At 40.0% G+C, this 21,876-nt stretch overlaps 1 protein-coding gene across 3 annotated transcripts; it reads left to right on the top strand.

Annotated features, from left to right (window-relative positions):
* Nucleotides 1–433: 433 nt before the first annotated feature.
* Nucleotides 434–21,447, top strand: aspg (asparaginase homolog (S. cerevisiae)). 3 transcript variants are annotated; one of them, XM_041812151.1, is made up of 18 exons: nt 434–950; nt 2,224–2,350; nt 3,250–3,285; nt 6,199–6,310; nt 6,501–6,626; nt 6,709–6,792; nt 7,361–7,487; nt 7,595–7,707; nt 10,530–10,715; nt 10,803–10,916; nt 11,057–11,176; nt 11,326–11,421; nt 12,726–12,889; nt 16,809–16,895; nt 17,378–17,477; nt 17,562–17,627; nt 17,740–17,790; nt 20,369–21,447. In XM_041812151.1, exons 1-18 carry the CDS (start codon nt 701–703, stop codon nt 20,411–20,413), a joined length of 2,004 nt encoding a protein of 667 aa, XP_041668085.1. In that variant the 5' UTR covers nt 434–700; the 3' UTR covers nt 20,414–21,447. The 3 variants fall into 3 exon arrangements, with proteins under 3 accessions (XP_041668085.1, XP_041668087.1, XP_041668086.1); XM_041812153.1 differs by lacking the exon at nt 17,740–17,790; XM_041812152.1 differs by lacking the exon at nt 3,250–3,285 and having other exon boundaries at nt 435–950.
* The last annotated feature ends 429 nt before the right edge of the window (nt 21,448–21,876 follow it).

Genomic DNA, 21,876 nt, shown 5'->3' with positions numbered 1-21,876 from the left:
TCTTGATTCTTATTTACCTTTCCTAAAATAATAAGAAGCAAGAGTTGAAGGATCAGTGGCAGGACAAACAAAATATGCATGTTATGTCACTGACCCTTCAACACTCTTTACAAGAACAAAATACCCAAACAACAGAACTGTGAGAGCTCTGTTCTGTCCAGATATTCAGGGCTTTTACAACATTTTGTTGATAAAACTCTACCTTGTATAAATGTTAACACAGATAAAATGCTTATTTATTCAAATAAGTTAAATTGATTCGAATGCAAAGTAGTTTCAGTGAATGTGCTACTTCAACTTAATGTAAAACCTATGTTAAAGGGCCCGTTTTCTCATTTTATTGTGGATTTCACTGCAACACTGTCCACCGAGTGTGTTGCAACTGAAGCCCCGCCCACTATGTAATGTAAATGAGGATACTATTCCATCAGCGGTTCAAGGGCAAAATACTGAGAGGGTCTTGTGGGAGGGAGAGGGAAGAACTTTGGGAAAGGCACAACTAATATTTCAGCTATGGATATACACTCGGTTCTCAATACTATATCATTACTATAGGAGCTGCTTTTCTAACAGGAAGAAAGAGGAAGACCACTACAACGTGTTTCCGAGTGGCTCCTTCACTTGGAGACCACAGTGTTTGGAATTCTCTTAACAGACGCTATTAAAGGGACAGGCAGCACAGGTTGACTCGTAAGTCATCATGGCGGACTCCAGCTTTACCAACCTGACATCTCTCGCCCGGGCTTTATCACAACCAACACTCGACCTAATAGAACAGACAGATGTTAGTCCTCCGCGGAATCTCCAGCTGCATCCTGCTCGAAGGAGAAAGTTATCGAGCTGTAACTCGATAGAGGCTCTGGACCCTCTGACTTCACCAACCGCCGCTGAGGCGCGCGTGCTGGTTATCAACACTGGAGGAACCATTGGGATGACACTTCATGACAACGGTAGCTACAAGCTATCTTTAACTCTGTTTCTCTCTCCTTCTACCCCAGGCACCCAGAGTCTGGCACCTTACTGGAAAACAATACATGTCGTGTTAGGGGATTTGGCGTGTGTTACTACTCTCATGTTGCTGTAGGCATGACGCTTGGGGTAAAACCTGCGTGTCAACAAGTGCATCCTAAAATAGCCCTGCAAACTGCTTAAGTACACTACTAACCATGCTACCAAGCTTTGTGTACACACATGAGAAAACTCACCGTTGACTCCTTAATTTAAATGTTATACAGAACATGATTTCATTGATTTACATAATTAGTAGCGTTAGTAAGTCAGCTCCACACTTTAAACCACAAGCTACTCCAACTTCCTACTCTAGGCTGTTAAGCTAACTCCCCCAAAATGTGTGAATCACCCTGAGAGGCAGTTCTCTACTACTCATTGTGATGCAGCTGGAATAACATCACGTATTCCTTCAATGAATAACCACATGTTAACATGAGGTGTTGGGAAACATCTGGAGTATTGGCAGAGGCAAAATACACTGAGGGCTTATCAGCTTCAGGAAGAAGGTAGGACAAATGTCATTTGTTACATAAGGTTTACCCCCTTGTTTACTTTTGTTTGGGTCTTTTACAGTTTAATGTTGCTCTATGAAACATTTTTGGCTGCACTTATAAATAAAATTAATATTTACGTCTTGTCTTAAATGTTATTCATTATAATAACATTGTCTTGCTACACACCTCATAAATAAGCAGCATTATGACAATGCTTTGTAAAACATATGTGCTGCTGTTGCAGGGTTTCCACTTTTAAATGGGAGCTGAATCAAATTTGTTGCTTAATTAGAGTGTCTATCTCATTTAAAAAATAGTTTTAAAGACTTTGGGCATGTTATCATCAATCTAGATGTCCACATGAATCATTTCACTTGAGTCCACAGTGAAATATCTATATGACTGCTTGTGTTATGATTTGGAAATAAGAAGAAAAAGGACAGTAAGAATAAGGCTTTATCCACCACATTCACATTTTACTACATGTCCTTTTACATTTTAGAAAACCACATTTAAGATGTTTAATTATCAATCTGCTCATCAGCTGCAGCATGAACATTTCTAACATTCACCACTAGAGTTCAGTATGAGACTGATGTATGGTGTTGAGGTGATTATAAACCCACACTGTTTCTAATGTTTCAAAGCTGTAAACTAACAGTGAAAAGGCTATGGAACCTTAAAATGCACCTTTTATATTTCTGTTTGTATCCCACAGTACTTGCCCCAAAAGCAAATAGCTTTGTCAAGATCCTTCGCAAGCTGCCCATCCTTCATGATGAGTTATATGCCCAGCAGACCTGCCTGTATGAGTACTACGGATCTGAGAACAGTCTGGTTCTACCGTAAGTACACATATAGTTCCTTTCTGGTCAAAACCACATAGCTGTGACTTAAAAATCACAATTAAAGCTGTTCTGTTCCTCAGATTGCCTATAGAATGGGGAGTTTATCTTCATTGAATGCATGCATTCTCCTTTTAATCAGGGGTTCTCAACTGGTCCAGCCTCAGGACCCTTCAACACCTTATTATGAAATCCCAACTTTTTAACAATTTTCAGCCATTCAAAATGCCTTAATGAGAAATGTTGCAGTTCAGACCTAAGGTGGTGCAAAACAAATGACTCAGCAATAGAAAGGACCAAACAAACATGATCAAAAGCACATTATTACAGAAGCCCTGGGAGGACATGCGTGCAAACATACAAAACAATGTGTGGATGTATGTCCACCTTTAACCGTTATACAGACAAACACTGCTCTGTGATGCACCAGTTAAGAACCTCTGTTGTAAATGATGTGTCATTGCCAATTTGTTAGGGATTTGTTTCAGATTTTCAAAGGAAAAAAAAACACTTCACATTTTTTTTTCATTCCATAGCTTTCTTTTTGAGCTTTAAAAGAATATATTTCCTAGTGAGTCTCACTGACACTTCAAATGAACCTTTCTGACAGTGTTAGTAACAGTTAAGGAGAAGTTTTTCTCTTTCAAATTGTTCTGATACTTACAATAGAATGAAAATATCTGATACTAGAAATATTCTAATAAATACAGTATGTAAGATTAGTGACTGTCTGTACTTGTGTTGGCTTGCACTCAAAATATAGTAGGTATTCTGGTTGTCATACAGGGCAAAATCAGTTTCTCATCAGAAATATTAGTGCGTAATTGGAATCAGCTTATTCTCCTCATAATGATGATAACAATTTGAATGACTCTGAACTGCTTTTGTCATTTTAACAGGAAGCCAACACCCCATTTGGACCATTTATATCATGGGTGATGTAGCATTGCTAGCATTGTGTTGGTCCAGTAGTAATTTGAAGTTGCTGGTCTTGAATAATGTCAGGGTGTGCTTGCCTGACAGGAAATGCATGCCGACGTAGCCTTTTGTCAATAGGGGAAAATACCAGGAAGAACACAGGAGCACAGAGCTGTTGACTGCTTAAAGTATTTTTATGTCTCTAACTCTGCACTTGTCATTTATGTCTCTAACTCTGCTCTTTTTTATCTGCTCTGTGACCCAGGATTCTGTTGATCTGCATTTGTAATTGCTCTGTTTTTTAAAATGTAATTGTAAATAGGCTGCTGCACTCTTTTAAATAAGATTCTTAATCTTTATGAGGTTTTCCTCGGTAAATAAACTAAAAAAAATAAAAATAATAATAATATCACTTCTCTAAGCAACAAGCCACCTGCTTCTATGAGTGTCAGAAAAGTTGCCCAGCCTAGCTAGCTAAAAGTTTTCTTGGAGATTTGGATGGTGTAACATGGCTTTGAAATCTGCTTGGTTGCATGTTTGAACCATGTTGTCTTGACTTCTGGTGCATGTGCTTTAGAGCAGAGAGTGGAGCCCACCAGCTGATCAGCAGCCTCTGTAGGGTTTTAATTGTTAGTGATGGTAGGAGTGCCGTACCAGAAATGTACTCTTGCACGCTAATTTCCATACCCCCCCCCCCATATTGACTGACTGCATGAGTCTGCTAGGCGGTGTTGTATGTATGTTAAATATAAGCTATCCACCCATCAGACAACTAGACTGTTTAATGAAAACCTTGGCGTTGATTTCAGTTTGTGATCTGCTAGTTAAGCCTCAGGAAGTGACAACTATTTGTATTTAAAGTCGGGCTGGGCAATTAATCGCAAATTAGATTAAATCACAATATGGCCTTCTGCAATTTACAAATCGCAGAAGGTGCAATATTACTTGAACTTGAAATTTGTCAAAATAGCAGTTTAATGCATTCATTTTTGCAGCAGCAGAGATTTTATGCACATTATGCAGTAATTCAAGTGCCAATTTTTTTCAATGGTTTACAAGAATCCTCCTTTTCAATTTTTGTTTTAATCAAAATGAGTGACATAAAAATGATAATCCCCTTCACTAAAGCAATAAGTATAACATTTGCAATATGAGCAGAAATAACTCTTTCATTCTATCGAATATTGATGAAGACTGCCCTTATATTCATAGCCCCACCTGCGGTCAGCTTATAGCCAGCTTCACCTCCTCCACCCCAGTGGCCTCCTTTTATAGCTTAAAGTTTGTTGCACCTTCATATTCAGATTGATGCTACTGTGGATAAATTGCTTCTAAAATAATTTATTTGTTTTCAATGCACATTGTAATTTATGGATCTATTCATATGGGGGTTCTTAGCCATGCACCCCCTGAAAAGTCAAAGCATGCTGCTTGACTAACCCAGGGAGCATCTTTGGAGCAGAGCCTTCTCCGCCAAGTTAAAATGTGTGTTCATTTTGCAATGAAATGGTTAAATATATGATGAGTGTTCCTGACTGATTGTAGGTTATTATATAGAATGATTTATTTCTTGAATTTGTTGAAAATGCAAAGTTGAGGAACCTTGTAAGATTTGCATATTAAATCGCAATATTGGGGAAAAATTGCAGTTAGATTATTTTTGCAAATCGTTCAGCCCTAATTTAAAGTTAATTCATGAACATATTTTAATACCATTCCTGTTAATTTTTAGCCTGCCTCACTTTAAATATTTTACCATCCTTGAATTTGTACATAGTTAATGCTAACATAAAAATTCTACTTATATGCAAGTCTAATGGGCTCACTGTTGACAGTGTGCAGCCTGTGTTGAAGCAGGGAATTAGTTTATTGATTTATTGAAAAGCTTTTCTCATGTGAGCCTGAAAGGCAGCGCCACAAGGCCGTTACCCCCTCCCACCTCCAACCTTCTTCCACTTCTTGAGCCTCCATAATACACACATACACCCACATTATACACACACTCATATACACAGACCTTCATTATTCTTAAGCTATGAGGCATCTTAGCGTTGGTATGCTAATGTGTAGCTTTGCTGCACCTAAGGGTACACTCCCAGATAGTTCTATAATTGCTATTTTGAATAGTGTGTCTGAGGTACTTTGGTTTTAAAATGATCAACAACATATGTTGGAGGGTTGTGTGTGGACTTCAGGGCTAATTAGAGAGGTGTCTGTAGGACCCCTGGTTGGGTGGACCGGGCCATGCGTGCTCAATCCCCTGCTGTGCCATTCAGCTGTGATCTTTATGTTATAAGGCCGTCCTACAATAATGTGGGGGGCTTTGCCTCCCTGTTTCTTAAAAGGGAGATTAAAAAGAAAGTCTCTCCATGGCTGTTGAGGCAGCCACACTGCCTTTCACCAAGTGTTGCAGGTGGGGCTATGAGGCACTGAACTGCCTTGTCAAATAGCCTCCAAGTTATAAGCACATCATGTCCCCCAGCTTGGCCTTTATTTATAAAACACACCAGAACATTACGGCTAAGCTGTGGCAAGTTTTAAAGTGGTGCTCTCTTTCTCTACAGGGCCCCTCCCTGTTAAAAACGTCTGAAACAGGTTCTGGCACCCTGCTGCTGAGACAGAAGGCCCGGCTAAATAGACTTTGTTTCGCTTCATAAAATCAGCTCGTTTTTCCCCTACCCTTCCTTAAACCCACTTCTCAAATTTAACCAGAACTTGTCCCAACTTTTTTAATTAAGCACAATGAAGACGAATAATCTTTTGTCACTGTGAAGATAATCATCATTTGTTTAACCACGTGTCTTTAATGTGCTTCGGTAATGAGTGTGTGCACTTACAAAGACTGATCCCACTGGGTTGTTTTGCTCTTTTCTGTATTAAATCTGCGTTAAAACACTTGAAAGTCATGGATAAACTTCTCTGTGTTGCAGGCTGAGCAAGGACAATAAAAGGATAATCTATAATATCTTAGAGTACAGCCCTTTGCTGGACTCCTCTAATATGACCACAGACGACTGGGGGAGGATTGGAAAGGACATTGAGGTACTTGACTTTCTCCATTTTTAATTAATGAACTTTAAAATTCTGCTTTTTAATGATTGGGGGAAATAATCCTGTAATATTAGAGTGCTCCTAAGTTTCGTTATCTAATATGGTAGGAAAAATAATCAGTATATTTCAATTTCTATTTGAAATGATCCATTTCTGTGCCCGTTTCCACGTCCGACTCCAGAAAAACTACGAAAGCTATGATGGTTTTGTGATCCTTCATGGCACAGACACTATGGCTTACACAGCCTCTGCCCTGTCCTTCATGTGTGAACATTTGGGCAAACCCATCATCCTTACTGGCTCTCAGGTTAGATCTTCTTTACTTTTGTGTCTACCAAACAAAAAAAACAAAGTAAATCCTGCTCCTTTAAGACGCGTTGTGCTTTCAGGTACCTATCTATGAGATAAGAAATGATGGCAGAGACAACCTGCTGGGGGCGCTGCTGATTGCCGGACAGTTTGTCATTCCTGAGGTGGGGAAATGAAGACTGCATGTGTAGTATTTCCATCTACACAATAATGGATTATCAGATAGGTTATATTTTTGCTTCATAGTTGTTAAGTAAGGAATTACTGTTTTTTGAATGTTAGAAAAGAAAAAGCTTAAAATGTAACTTTTACCGTTACCAGTATGGTATGACAAATAAATAATTCTTAATTGAAAGGTAATAAAAAGATAAGAAATCCTACAATGTTGAACATTGATACATTGAGAAAATTCAGCATGTTTTATATGAAGACATGTCACCACTGTTAACAGGTAACAAAAGCTCTTAAGCGACCTGTCTGATTAGAATGCTTTCTAACGACAGTATTTCGCAATGCGGAACAACAATTACCTGAACAGGAAGAGCAATAATAGGTGTAATCTATGTCTATCTTCGTATCAGTATATGTTCGCTTTGGCATGCATTTTATAATGAGTTTTGATGACAATTCCTCAATAAGTGTACGCTGGTTTCAATGTCACAGGAGTTAAAGGGCTCTAGTGTATATTGAATAGCAAAGTTGTCCATTGAGCATGTCTTTGTTGCTCTTCAGGTCTGCCTGTATTTCCACAATAAACTCTACCGAGGAAACCGTGTAACTAAGGTGGATGCTGGAAGTTTCAAAGCATTCTCTTCTCCAAACTTGGCTCCTCTGGCCACAGCCGAAGTAGACATCAAAAGTGAGTCAGTCGTGAGATGAATCTCTGTTCACATGTTAAATAAATGTCATGTTTCTCCCATTCCTGTTTTTGAACTTAAAATCTGTCTTTGTCATCTCTTTCTTAAGTCAACTGGGACACAGTGTGGAGGGCAAACACCACAGCCAAGTTTCAAGTGAGGACCGAGCTGAACAGAAACGTAGGCCTGCTTCGGCTTTTCCCAGGAATCACTGCTGCTACTGTAAGTCACTCTGAGTGATATTGTTGCTTTTATGATGGTGGTGCAACCCCAGCGGTTAGGGATGTTCAACCTGTCTCTGTAGTATTATCGTAAAAGTAAGAGGCTATTAACTTCACACACTTGTTTTAAGGAGGGCATAAACGACAAGGTAACCAGGTTGATATTTGGCCCCCTTCCCCACCTTCTGACAAAAGTCCCATTTCAAAAAAATCTAATCATAGTTGTCAAACCTGTTATACATGATTCAATCTACTGTTGGGATGGTAGAACCCCAAGGACAGCTAAGTATGCACTTACATGGATCATCACATTAACAAAATGATAGCCAATTTGAGAGGAAGCAAAACAAATATAGCAAACCTAATTTAACTCCATTTTAGCCTAGATTTTAACACATACAGCCCATGTTATTGCTTTGTTATTGTTATTGTTTAATTAAATGTAGTCCAAACTAAACCATTGTATTTTTTTTACGCCATCGTATGCCATGTTAGTCTGCTCTAAAGTATCAGTTGATTACTAGAGATTTGCAGTATTTCCTGTTTTAAGAGTCAGGACTCTGCTTGTTGTCTTACATTAATCATTTTAATTTATTGGTGGTAACACAATTTCCAATAGGTTGTTTACAGATGACGTCACAGCAAAGAAATCCAGATGGGGACAGGAAGTGACTTCTGCATAGAGCAGTGGTATTGAAATGTATTTGAGCTGTTTATGGCTTTGCTAACCATTCAAATTGCGGAAAAAGTGATCTTGCTTATGCCCTCAAAGCAGTGACATATTCTGGCAGAAAAGTTTAAAAAGCTCACAGAAAAACAACGGCAGACATTGATTAAAAGTCCCTGTTTAAAGCCTAGACAAACAGTGTCAGGCAAAGCTCTTGTATGGCCCATTTCCACAAAGCAGTGTGGTTTGGTTCAGTAAAATGTGTCATGGTTTGGCACGGTAAACCCTGATCTCGCTCGTGTTTCACAGCAGATGTCTGTCCAGTCTCACTCGTGATGGGAATCAGTCTCTTTTTAGAATACCAGGATAATTTGGCTCAGCTCAGTAACAAGAGTTGGTCTTTTGGCTCTTCGACTCTTCATTTGGTACCAGTTTGGCTTTGAAATGTGTATTTGATAATGACTAAAACAGAAGAAGGGAAACTAGCTCTCAAATGGGAGCAGGCTCCAGTTGTTCACACAGAAGAGCTCAGGCTCAGTCATGAACAACACATCAGCACTTGGTTGCTTACCGACAAGGTTTATTTGGTTAGTAGTACATCACCATCTTGGGGGTGCAGATTGCCAAGTAGTTAAGGTACCCCCCACGTTTGTGGGCATCTTGGGTTCAAGTCAAGTCCGGTGTCTGTAGGACCCCTGGTTAGGTGAACCAGGCCATGCATGCTCAACACACACCCCCCATTCTCTCATCCCTGTTTCCAACTCCATCTACTGTCCCCCTCTATAAATAAAGGTATTAAATTCTCCAAAAATATATCTTTAAAAAACATATATCATCGTTTCAGTTAAAAGCATGCTGACCACAAAATGAGGGAGAAACCTGTTAGAGAAGCATAGTTAGCCTCTTAGCTCAGAACAAAACTCCCCAAGACTCTTGTCTCTCTTCATCTGGTTAGATGTGTTTAAGAGGTTTGTCATTTGTGATACAGAGCACCTACATGTCAGAGAAATTGGTTAACCCATGGGGAAAAAACCCTGTTTTCTTAAGTGCTGGCATCATACCTAATTTATGTTGTAATTTTCTAATATAAATTTTGTGTCCAGGTCCAAATAGTGCTGTAACATACCAACTTTCCTCGTTTTCCATTAATTCCAAACCAGTGTTCCTTGCTTCCTGGACCCCCATCTGGCATTTTTATATCATCAGGATCATATGAATACACACAACCTGTACACCACATTATGTATAGACAAATAATGTTACTAGTGAACAAGCAGTTAAAACACCTAGAGTGTTTTCCTTCTCATATATTAAAATGTTGTTGAATTCTGTTTCTCAAACATAACTGTCTGCTCCAAACTGTTGTTTTGTCAAACTTCAATAAAACTACAGTTAACTTTAATTTAATTGTGCCATTACCCATCTTCTGTTCCTCTCCCTGTCATGTAAACTGCCATCAAAGCTCAGCCTGGAGAAAGATGAAAAGAAGTTATGGGCTATGACCAATCACCCTGTAAAGAGGGAGGACTGGCATAGATACTGTAACATTTATCTGCACCTCCCCCTGCAGAGACTGCTGGGAGATCGACTTTACTGTCTCAATCTGCTCCCACTGCCCGGCCCGGCTATCAACACTTCCTTACAGCCTTTAACTGCCTTTATGAGGCATCACTTTGATTGGGCACCGGGCTCTTGTGTGCCCAACGAGAGCTTCATGGGTAATCTGTATCAAACATTTCTGCTTATGGCATCAGAAAAATACTGACTGAACCTTGCACTTTTAATGTCACCTTCTTCTTACATTTTACGGTAACTGCTTTGGTCGTGCCAAGTGACTTTATGCTTGCTAATACCTCCAGATTAATTGCACTCCTTCCTGCCATTTCAGTCATCTGCCTCTCTAGTCATATGCCATGGCTAATGATGTGGTATAGGGCCTCCTGGTGCCAGCCAACCAGTGACTGAGAGACTGGTTGCACAGAAAGCACCAGATGGGCTTTTAGGAGAGAGGATGGACTCGTGAGTTTGTGAAAAGGGCTGCAGGAAAAATAACATGGAATACTAATTCTTCAATTTGCTTCCGCACAGCTGAGCAGCCAGATCAGATGGCTGTAAATTTGGGGGGTTTATAACGTGTGTAATAATTCTTTTTCCAGGTGAGAGCTTTCCTACAGCCGCCCATGCAGGGCGTAGTCCTTGAGACCTACGGCAGTGGAAATGCCCCCGATAACCGTCCTGACCTGTTAGAGGAGCTGAAGAAGGCTACAGACTCTGGTGTCATCATTATCAACTGCACACAGTGTCTTAGAGGTTCAGTGTCCATGTCCTACGCCACTGGAAAGGTATTGCATGTACTCAGCACTGACCCAAAATAATTACATGATCTGTATCTTTAAAGTAATGAATTGCATATTCTTCTAAATTCAAAGGTGCTGATGGATGCCGGGCTGATAGCTGGTAGAGACATGACTCCAGAGGCTGCTCTGTCAAAGCTGTCCTATGTATTAGCCAAAACAGAGCTGGATCTAGTGGCCAAGAAAAAGGTTGGTGTTCACATTTAAAAGTCTGAATATGATAACAGTGTTTAAGAGTAACAAAATCTCCATAAGAATAATGGATAAGATGTTTGTTAGTCTTTTTTTTTTTTTAGTAACAGTAGTAACAGCAGTAAATTTGTGTCTAGATGATGGGTCAGAACCTGAGAGGTGAGATGAACGCTGACCTAGCAGGTGCCAAGTTGGCTCTGAGTGACAGCCGCTTCATCCAGGTCATCGCTAAGAGCCTGAGCATCAGCTGCAAAGAGGTGAGAGCACAGCCTCTACACAGACATTTATATTCACCAAAAAGACATTTATGTGGAGTTATGAACACATGGTAGCTTTCTATGATGACATATTAACCAAAAACAGGAAATACGCTGTTTTTTTTAATAAATTATGGTGGTGTCTGTAGGAGCTGGAAGCCATTCGTGATGCCCTGACCCCTCCTCTTGCCTGTGCCGCTGCCAAGATCGGAGACATAGAGGCCATAGAGGCGCTAAAGGACATGGTAAGTAAACATGAAATTTCAACCACACATATTCAATGTTAAGCTGATGTTAATAATGTATAAATTCTTTAATTCACACACTTTTGATTTTTTTGTAGCAGGGAAAGTGTTGCACCTACAAACTTTCAACATATCCATACTCCTATCAAAACTGTCTCTCCTTGGAATCTGTGACTCTCAACACAGAGCCTTTACGTCAGCAGTGTAGCGACTGACTCCGCTTATCTTGGTTGTGTTTATTTTGTGGGGTCAAAGCACTCCGCTTAACTGATTGTTCATCGGCAACAACAAATGTTCAGGGTCAGTCCCCCAGCAGAGGAAAGGATATCAGAAACACACAGACATACAGGTAAACAAAACATGAAGTCAGACTGGTAAGGCAGGCCCAGAGTCACCCAGGCGGTCACATGTACATGTTTACATGTAACATCACTGAGACATTTGGATTACCCCACAGATTCTACAGGCTGTTTCCATTTTTATACACTTTGATCAACTATTGACAATTAATTCAAGCTCTGTGGTTTCATCAGAAGGCAGGCAAGGCTCAGATCTTTTTGTTATGTCAACACACACTATGAATAATCAAAAAACATGTTTTGTCTGTTCTCATAGTACTTCACTAACTTTCCTTCACTTTCTGCCTCTAAGCACTTATCTGATGTGGCTTTATTGGAAACATAAATCTTTGAATATGAGCACAAATATATGCAATGCCTATAGAAAATTGAATTAGGTCAGTCACTTTAAAGGGGGTAAATATTTATGCAGTTATTTTGTTTAATTGAAATTACCTTGTAAATATCTGTTTTCACTTTGACATTTAATAGTTATTTTTGTCAAAAAAGCCTAATTATACTGACCATGACTGATTTATAAAATTAGGGTAAAACATTCAAGTACTTTTTTTAGGCACTGTAGATTTCTTTTCTTATAGAAGGTGAATTGATTACCTTAGACAGCTTTGCACTGCTCCTTTGTAGAAATTATTGTAACTGGTAGGGGCTATTTTCTATACTTTGGTGAGTATTTGAAGCAGTAGGACAGTGTATGATGGATGGATTCCTCCCACTAAAGGGCTCAGCTTCACTGCACTAAAGTGAAGTGTCCAGCAATGCATCATTTGTGTTTATACCAGTTTTTTGGACAGTATTAGGTGCCCATGGAGTGAAAGCCATATAACAGATAGGACTAATTTACGTGCTTTGTTCCTTTTAATATTTGATCTTCCTTTTTTGCCAGATTTTTTTACGATGAGAAAAATAGCAAAGATGAAGTGTGCTGATGGTATTCTTTTATCACAGGGCAGTAACTTGTGTCTAGGTGACTATGATGGACGTACACCCCTACATATTGCTGCCTCTGAGGGCCACCTCAAACTGGTGCAGTATCTACTGGGTCATGGGGCTACAGTGTATGCGAAAGATCGCTACGGAGACACACCTCTGTGCAACGCCGTACGCTTCAGGTAAGATTGCATCATCTCAAAAACAAAGATGTGGGTTTTAGTCCCTCTTAAAGTAGTAACGTCGGTTATGAAGCTGCAAATAGAACATTAAAAGCCCTCTTTCAGCCGTTAGCGGTAGCTGAGTGTTCCTGAAATCTGTTGTTAATGGCTGCAGTAGACGGGGCTTCATTAAATTAGCTGCTGCAAGAAGAGAAGAGGCCTCACTTAAATGACAGGAAGAGAGCTGTGACTGTCAGAGGGGGGGCTGAAACCAGCTCATAAGGGAGTTTAGAGGCCAGGCAATAATTATAAACTAATTAGGCTAATTGTCAGCCAACAGTTTAGACTGTGTTTGTTTTTACCAAAGCTGCTTTTTTCATTTCTGCCTTTCCCTGACGTTGCTCTAAATGTCTATGAGGGAGAATCCAGCCACGCTTAATGTTTCAGTTTTAGTGCTTTGTTGAGCCTCAGGGTGAAGACGTTGTATGTGTGGAAACGTTGCCAAATAGCTGTTGTCCTATTTTAACGGTTGGCACTGCGAGTGTGGACTTGCTTCCTTTGTGATGGTAGAAGGATGCATGTGAGTGCAGACACCTGTCATTTCACTTCCTGCGCTCCATTCCTTGGCTTTATTTCTTCTTCTAATCTGTATTTAATGAAACCACACTAACTCATAGAACTGGAGTTTTGAGTCATAGTCAAAGCGTAAGCACGTCTGTCACACTTTAAATGTAATGCAACCAACTTTTCATGTTGCACTTCATCTTGAATGCCCATATAAGGAGTGGCAAGCAGCAGAGAGAACGGATGGCTACAGAACAAATGTGGGGAGTGTTCTCTGAACCAGTCCTACCAACCTGCTCCCAGTTTCACAGATGAGAGATACTGATGTCTTCACGCTCAGCCGGAAGTCTTAAAGCTCCTTTAATAGCTCGTTTAGCTGCAGCTCTGCATTCCTCCAAACAATTAAGCCTCAAATTGATCTGTTGGGTAACTCACCTTACTAAATAGGAGGCGCGGCTATAACAGCAACACAAAAAGCAGCATATTTGTGGCACTTCATATGTTTTTTTTCTCCTCTGTCACCACAAGTGTCAGTGCAGGTGACTTGTGTGGGTGGTTTTATTTCAGGGGATAAGTAACATGTTCCTACATGCTCAACAACAATCACTGCCACGATGACACGATAAATGAAAGTCAAATTTTAAGATTTAGAATTGATGTCATGAAATAAAAACATTTGAAGCTCCAATGAGGAGTTTTTTTTTATGGCTATGGAATAAATTTTGATACCTCTGCATGACCTATGAAAGCAAATAAGATGATTGGCCACAAGATTGATCATTTCTATATCATAATTTATATGCCTGTTACTCTGCCACTGGTTAGATGTCAGAGGATGTAAAACTATTTTGCTGTAAATTCCCTTGTTGACATTTTCCTAAACAAAGATTTGCAGCGATTGGTTTGACTGACAATTACCATAAAGCCAGTGCATAAGATGCACTTTTAATACCTATTCTGACATTTAAAAAATGGACTGCCAGGGCAAAGACAGCCTAAGGGTTAGGATGCGCCTCATGTACAGGGTAGGCGTCTCTGGTTCAAGTACAGCCTGTGGCTCCTAATGCCTACTCTCTCATCATGTATATACAACTCTATCCACTGTCTTTCTCTCATAAAAGCCCAAAAATGTGTCTTAATAAAAAGGCAAAAAAGTGAGCTGCCTCCTACTTACCAGTGAAACTAATATTTAAGTATCTGTATTAGACATGTGGTGTCATGACCCCAAAGCACAGCTGCCACCGTCATCCACTGCATTCAACCTGACACAAACGAAAGTTCATTGTGTACTAAAAGAGAGCGTTTATAGAGTGACAGAAACCTAGCTTTCAGCGACACTTTAACAGCTTTTAACCCTCACTGAGTCTTAATCATGCATTGAATGAAAACATTGGCACATTGTTAAGTTAATAAACCTTGTTGACAGCAGGTTTGACTGAGAAGACTCCTCAGTTCATGCAAGAAAATGACCATTGACCAAATGACCATTTGAGGATGGCAGTAGTGCTGAATGACAGAAGAATTTACACTGCAATATTTGTTTCCTTCATCGATATATTGTGACTTTTTTATTTAAAAATGAAACTCAACCACACATTGATTACATTTTTAAACATTTTAAATTTTTTTTGTTAATTGGGTCTATAAGTCATGTTCAGATTACAATCCAGACCCCCTCCTACTTTTATGACATACAGCCCTCTTATAGCAGCTGTGACACACACACACTTGATTTCCTTACTGATACACTTATCAATCTGAGTCCTTATCGATACCATTATCAATACTTTTCTATTGTTTGGTGGAAAGAAAAATTATGACAAATATTTACAAAAGAAGTGGCGTAAACTGAGTAGAGTCTGAGTTAAAAAGTTGATTTATTCTGTTATATCTATTTTATACGACTCAAATACAAACACATTCCTTATATTCACAACTACATTCTCTGGATTTCTACACTTGATTAATATTCTTAACTAACAGGATTTTGTACTAAGTTTGGGAGCACTTTTCAGCATTTATTTGAGCAGTTGAATAAGGTGGCTTTCACACTAGGGGCCCAGTCCCAGATCCGAGTGCACTTGAGTCCGAAGTCCGGGTTATTTTGGTAGTGTGAATGCAAACGAACCGCGTCCGGGCCCACTTGGGGTGGTAGTCTCGGGTGCAATTCAAGTGGACTCTGGCACAGTTCGTATGAGGTGTAAATGCAACTGTGCCCAAATATGGGAAAGAGCGTCGTCAGGGGGTTCGAAACATCTGGACCTAATTTGAAAGTGCCCCAAGAAAATTGTCCTGGAGCAGCCAAAACAAGTGTCATCAGTACATGTTACTCCCAGTGCAGGTGGATATGTTTACATGCTACTTGAAGGCATTAAAAGACATTACATCACAGAGCCTGTCAGACTCGATGGCAGTATTTATAGGCTAAAATGTTGTTGATTTTTGGGTTTTTGAAAAATACAGAACAAGGTCTTTATGGATCCTTGTTTCGATCTCCAGCTATATGTATATGTGGACACAGCATTATTAAGCATAGGGACAAGGTGCTGCTAATAGCCAGAAAACACTCACCTATGATCAGCCTCTCATAACTGAGCATCTGCCTGGAGTGTCATGCAGATGTGTCTGTGGCGGCAGCAGTGTCACCTGCAGCCTGAGCCTTTTTACATGCTGGAAACACACAGACTCTGCATGCACAGTGCGAAGTTTGCGGACTATCGAGTGATGTCAGACAGACTTGAATTGTAGATCAGTTGAGGAAACGAGAAAACTCATTTGGTTTCCATCAAACAACACAAAGGCTGAGCATAACGTTCTTCAAATCACATGACTGTTATGTTGTCACAATGTGAATATTGTGAATGTATATATAACGGTGACTGAAAAATGATACATCATTTAGCCCTAGCTGGCAGCGGGATTTTCAGAAAATTGGCTGTGGGCTGTAAGTCTCTACTTCACAACTATCAAGGTTGCTGTAGGCTGGGAGCTAAACGATGGTAGCTATCAAACAGAGGGTGCTAAAAGAGTAAACAGCTGCGCAGGAACTGCATGTCGTGGACGGCTAAACACAATGGAAATTGTCATGCAGAAAGAACCTTATTCCCCTCTTGGAGTTCCCAGGTCCAATAACTTGTATTTCATATTTTACAGTGATGGAAAGCAGAGTAAGATATTTCATCAGAAAACATGACTTGACTTGTATAGGTCAATCAGCAGAGACAGAGATAAGAGGTGTTGCTTTGTCCACAGGGGGATCTGATACCGATCCAGAGGCCTTTAGGACAAACTGTTATATTTAAATTGTTAGTGAGTGAAATGCCTGTACTGCTGTCTTAAATGTAAAACTCTGTTGCGCATCCTTTTATTGACTCAGGCATAAGGAGGTGGTGAAGCTGCTGAGAAAGACGGGAGCACATTTCTCCAGGGACGAGTTGGAGGAAGCAGGAACAGAACTCTGCAGGTAAGTTATGCAAAAACATGTATTCAAACAACCACACACATACAGTCACAAATTTCTTAGAATAGCAGCCATCCTCAGTGACCCATCCTACATAGCTGACACAGGTACAACCAGTCGTCCCACTGTTACACAAACTGAAGGAATGCCCCCTGGCAGCATAGCTTCAGATCTGTTCTTGCATCTCGAGTGTCAACGAGTGTTCAACTCAGTCGCTGGGCCCTGTCATTTATCCAAGCGAGACACCCGACAGGTTTTGTCAGGACAGTTCCAATTTACAGTTTCAGAGACACACCTTTAGTTCAGACTCAGCTCTATCAAGATTAAATCAAAACATGTTGCGTGTCATAAAGACAAATATTAGCGTCATTCTGGCTCAATTTCAGGACAAAAATAACAACTCGTCCTTCACTAAGTCTCAATTTGATGAGGTTAATTAAACAGACTTTTGTGTTTTGCTGTATTAACTGTTACTTCTGTGCCAGCCTGGCAGCCAGTGGTGACCTGGAGGGACTGGAAATCTGGAGCCTTGCTGGAGCCAATTTGAATAAGCCAGGCTATGATGGACAGAATGCCATACAAGTGGTGGGTTCTTGTTTTATAATACATTTTAACTCTTAGAAAAATAATCTTTTATTCATTCTGTTTGTCGTTCTTTATGTGTCGCAGGCTCGAGCTATCGGAAAAAAGGAAGTGGTGGCGTTTTTAGTTCAACTTATGAGCAATAAATCAAAGGTAACTAAGACTGTCCGTTCAAGCTTCTGCTGTTTCTCATATACTTTACATGCTACATAATTCTCTTGCTATAATTACCCCTTAATTACACATTTGTCTTGTTTAATTTCAGGAAGTATTTGATGGATTTAATGAGTGTGATGAATATGATGATGATGATGAGGTAAATGAAATGTTGTGGTTTTGTGTGATCCCCTTTTCCCATGTTGAGCATGAGATCCTTCCTAGCATGATGCTTTCACTCTTTGCATAAATCCTATCATCAATCCACCCATAAATATACCACTGTGAATTGTGTATTCCAGCATGCATAGGATAGGTCAAGCCCACAGCACACATGTATACGCAACAAACACAATCACACCTACAGGGAAACTAGGGCGGACAACTCTTGCAGATCCCAGAGGGAAAACTGTGCAGACACTGAGAGAACATCAAACTCCACACATACAGGGTTCTGTCGGCCCTGCCGGGGTTCAAAACAAGGACGCTCTTACGAGCAACAGTGCCCATGGGGCCCCTGCAGAACTTCAAATAACAAAGAACATACAGGGTAACAGATAAAAAAGGAGACTTCAGACGACAAAAGACTGATAGTTTTTAAAAACTACCTTAAAAGCACATAAAAGTGGTTTAAGAGACATTTTGACTCAGTGAGCTGAATCTGACACTGACACTTAATCAGATCAGATATCCCTTTGAATACCAAAGGTGAAGGTTTCTTAATAAGGAGGGTTTTTTTGTTTTATAAAGACATCTTTGGGAAATTTGCCAGGCGTAAAGCTCCTGTGACTTTCAGCATGTTACCAGGAAGACTTAGATGATAGTGCCTTTTAAAGAGCAACAACAGCACATGCGACCATCGGCAACAAAACTGATTATTTCTACAGTATACGAAATGCGAGTAAACCACTGCTGCAGAGTCGGTGTCAGACAAAGAGACAACACATATTAAAAAACTGACATGTTCCACACTAAAGATTCACAGGGAGTGAAAAGAAATTAGGGACCAAAATTCGCACCTTGATATTTTTTTAGCTGAATGGTGACAAACAATATACAGCACATTCAGAAAGTATTCAGACCCCTTTCACTTTTTCAATTTTGTTATGATGCACCCTGATGCTACAGTCATTTAAATTCATTGTTATTCTCATTACTCCACACTCAGTATCCCATAATGACAAAGTGAAAACAGAATTATAGAATTTTCACAAATTCATGAAAAAAACATGAAAGCCCAAATGGAGTTTATTGCAAACTTCACGCAGGCTTTTTTGTTTTACAGTGAGGAGAGGCTTCCCTCTAGCCATTCTGCCGTAAAGCCCAGATTGATGGAATGCTGCAGTGATAGTTGTCCTCTGGAACTTTGTCCCATCTCCACACAGGATATTTGGAGCTCAGCCAGACTGACCATAGGGTTTCTTGGTCACCTCTCTTACTGAGACCGTTTTCCCTAGATTGCTCAGTTTGGTGGCACAGCCAGGCCTTGAAGGGTCCTGGTTGTGCCAAACATCTTCCAGAACTATGGAGGCCACTGTGCTCTTGGGAACCTTCAGTGAGGCAGAAATTTTTTGTAGCTGTCCCCGGATCTGTGCCTTGCTACAATCCTGTCTCTGAGCTCTGCAGGCAGTTCCTTTCACCTCATGGCTTAGTTTTTTGCTCTAATATGCACTGTCAGGGATGATTTCTCACAGGTGGACTCCAATAAAGGTATAGAAACATCTTAGCAAAGGCAGAGAGTAATGTGAGGAAGCTGAGATAAATTTCAAGTGTTGTTGCAAAGAGTCTGAATAAATATGATATTTCACTTTTTATTTTTCATATATTCGCTAACATTTCTAGAATTCTTTTTTCACGTTGTCATGATGGGGCACTGAGTGTAGATAAATGAGGAAAGAAAGAATTCACATGATCGTAGCATCAGGCTTCAACATAACAAAATTGAAAAAAAGTGGAGGGGGTGTAAAAACTTTCTGAATTCACTGTATACCACAGCTGGACTCTAGCTTACTTAGGCCATATAAGCCAGAACAGGAAATAAATCTTGTATTTTTAATGCATTAAAGGGATCATAAGTTTCCAAAAATAACATCAATATGCAGATTGGAAACATAAAACATCAGGTTTTTTTCAGGCCTTATTTTTTAATCGAGGTGGAATTGATCATTTCTGATGCTTTTCGTGTGGTCATAGAATCTAAACACTGATTTGCTTTTGATAACCTTCTGCTTTGGTGTTTGATTGGTCAATACAGCTTGGGCTACACATGAAAACCAGAATTCTTCCTATACCAAAACTCCAGACCCCAGCGTTCAGATACTACATTTTCAATGTTAAATGTGCAAATAGTTTCAAATACTTTTATAGACACAGTACTAAATCAGCAGAGAGGAAAGAGGCTCTATCCATAGGGAGTGCCAAATTAGCACAAACATTAAAATCCTCACAGGACTCAGGAGCTTTAAATGTTTAAACAGTCATGCTTTGGTACACCAAAAAAGTAGTGGAATCAATTTGAAGTTTTGATTTGAAGTCAAGCACGCTTAAGATCTTTGTTTTTCATTAATCATATAAAATCTCCTCTCTACTTCCCGCCCACAATTAACTGAAAGCTAAACCTGTGCAGCCAGGCTGACCGGTGTCTGTTTGCTCTCATGTTTGCGCTTGAATAGAAGTCAACAGCAAGGAAACCCCCACCTCTTCTTCGCACTGATCCTGTCTCTTTTTTGTCCCTGCAGAACGGTGAAGTGATCGAGTTCACCGCTACTCCAACAGGACTGTGAGCCGCCCTCTGTGCACAGCTGCTTCCCAGCAAGCCATCCTTACCGCAAAATCCCCCGTCCTGTTTCAGAGACTCACTTTCACTTCAAATGTCCGCCTGCACAAGTTGCTCCTGCATCCGTCCAAACCAAACCACCTAAATGCACAGTATTGTTTTCAATGCAAAGTTGTCAAAAGGCCAGCACAAGGCATACGATATGTATGTATGGTTTTATGTGAGGAGGTATGAGCTTTATGAATGTTAAATGCTTTTATTCCTTATCTTAGTATAGAGAGTGTGACGTCCATTCAGGGTATTAAAAGTGAACTTCACCTGAGCTGTTTTAAATGGACTGTGCTGAAATACATGTGAAGAGCTTGGACTACTGTTACCTTACTTTAATAGTAATGCTGTCTCTTAATATAGCAATAAATGACGCTACAGGGTGCATTCACTGATTTTATTTTCAGATGTATTTTACAGAAAATATCACTGACATAGAGCCTATAATGGAGATATATTTTGTCTATGTAGTGTTCAGACAGTAGCACTTGTCCACGTCAGTACATCTGTGCCCCCTTAGAGGAGATTTTCAATCTGTTCTTCTCAAACTGGAATAACAAAAACCACCTTAGACTGATCCAGCCTGTTTCCTTTACTGATCGTCAAGCTTGAAAAGTAGCATATCTCCCTTTGAATGGGAAAGGGGAAAGCCAGGCTATTGTTCAAATCAGATTACGAAGTCAGTTTGTGCTGTCTTATAGATTTCTAAAATGTCTTATTTTACTTTTAATATCTTTGTTGTGCAACAAGTCCAAAATGCTGCTGCTTATGTTTTAATGTAATTTCATACCACTTAAGGTCAGTTTTTGATGGTGTCACGTTTAGAGAATTTCGTGTGATTACATGTAACATCAAAGTGCAAAATTGAAAGACTTGAATGTTTTTCCTGCTGTTTTTTCAGTGCTGTATTCAAAACATAACCATGTGTTGGAAGTGATTCATTGGTGGTCTCCTGTTGGGAAAAAATCCCAGAAATAAACCTTTTGTTTCAAAGCGGTGTCTCCTATGATTGCCACTATATTGCACCAAACCCTGAAACTCCCATGAAACCATGCATGTTCTAGGTTCCTGAGCAGTTACTGATTCGACACGCTTTATTCCGTATGAATTACTGCACAGACAACCAATCAGTGGAGGTCATTTCTCTTAGTGTGCCCGCTTCCTTTGTGTTCTCCACAGAAGTGTGCTTTGAATGATAATTAGATTCACTGCGGCTGCAGTGGGCCTTAAGGAGAAATCCAACATCAAACCCACACATGAAGCTTTTTAACGCCTTTTACTTAAACCACAAAGTAAATCCATACGACAAGCTTAGACAAAGATGACATAGAAAGTCCATGTGACTTTCGGCCTGTGCTGGCTGGTATTTGCTATCTGTGTCTTGAGGGCGGCTGCCCCGTCGTGCTCGGTGGAGGAACCCAG

The sequence above is a fragment of the Cheilinus undulatus genome, linkage group 18 (assembly GCF_018320785.1).
Source record: "Cheilinus undulatus linkage group 18, ASM1832078v1, whole genome shotgun sequence".
Classification (NCBI taxonomy): Eukaryota; Metazoa; Chordata; class Actinopteri; order Labriformes; family Labridae; genus Cheilinus; species Cheilinus undulatus.
Note: the sequence above shows the minus strand (reverse complement) of the source record. Positions and strands in the feature narration are given on the sequence as shown.

What these genes read in the sequence shown, in the direction of transcription:
- aspg (XM_041812151.1), top strand. Translation starts at nt 701, where the DNA reads ATGGCGGACTCCAGCTTTACCAACCTGACATCTCTCGCCCGGGCTTTA. An exon ending in TGTCCTACGCCACTGGAAAG is followed by an intron (nt 10,716 to 10,802) that starts GTATTGCATGTA and finishes CTAAATTCAAAG; the next exon opens with GTGCTGATGGATGCCGGGCT. An exon ending in AATATGATGATGATGATGAG is followed by an intron (nt 17,791 to 20,368) that starts GTAAATGAAATG and finishes TTGTCCCTGCAG; the next exon opens with AACGGTGAAGTGATCGAGTT.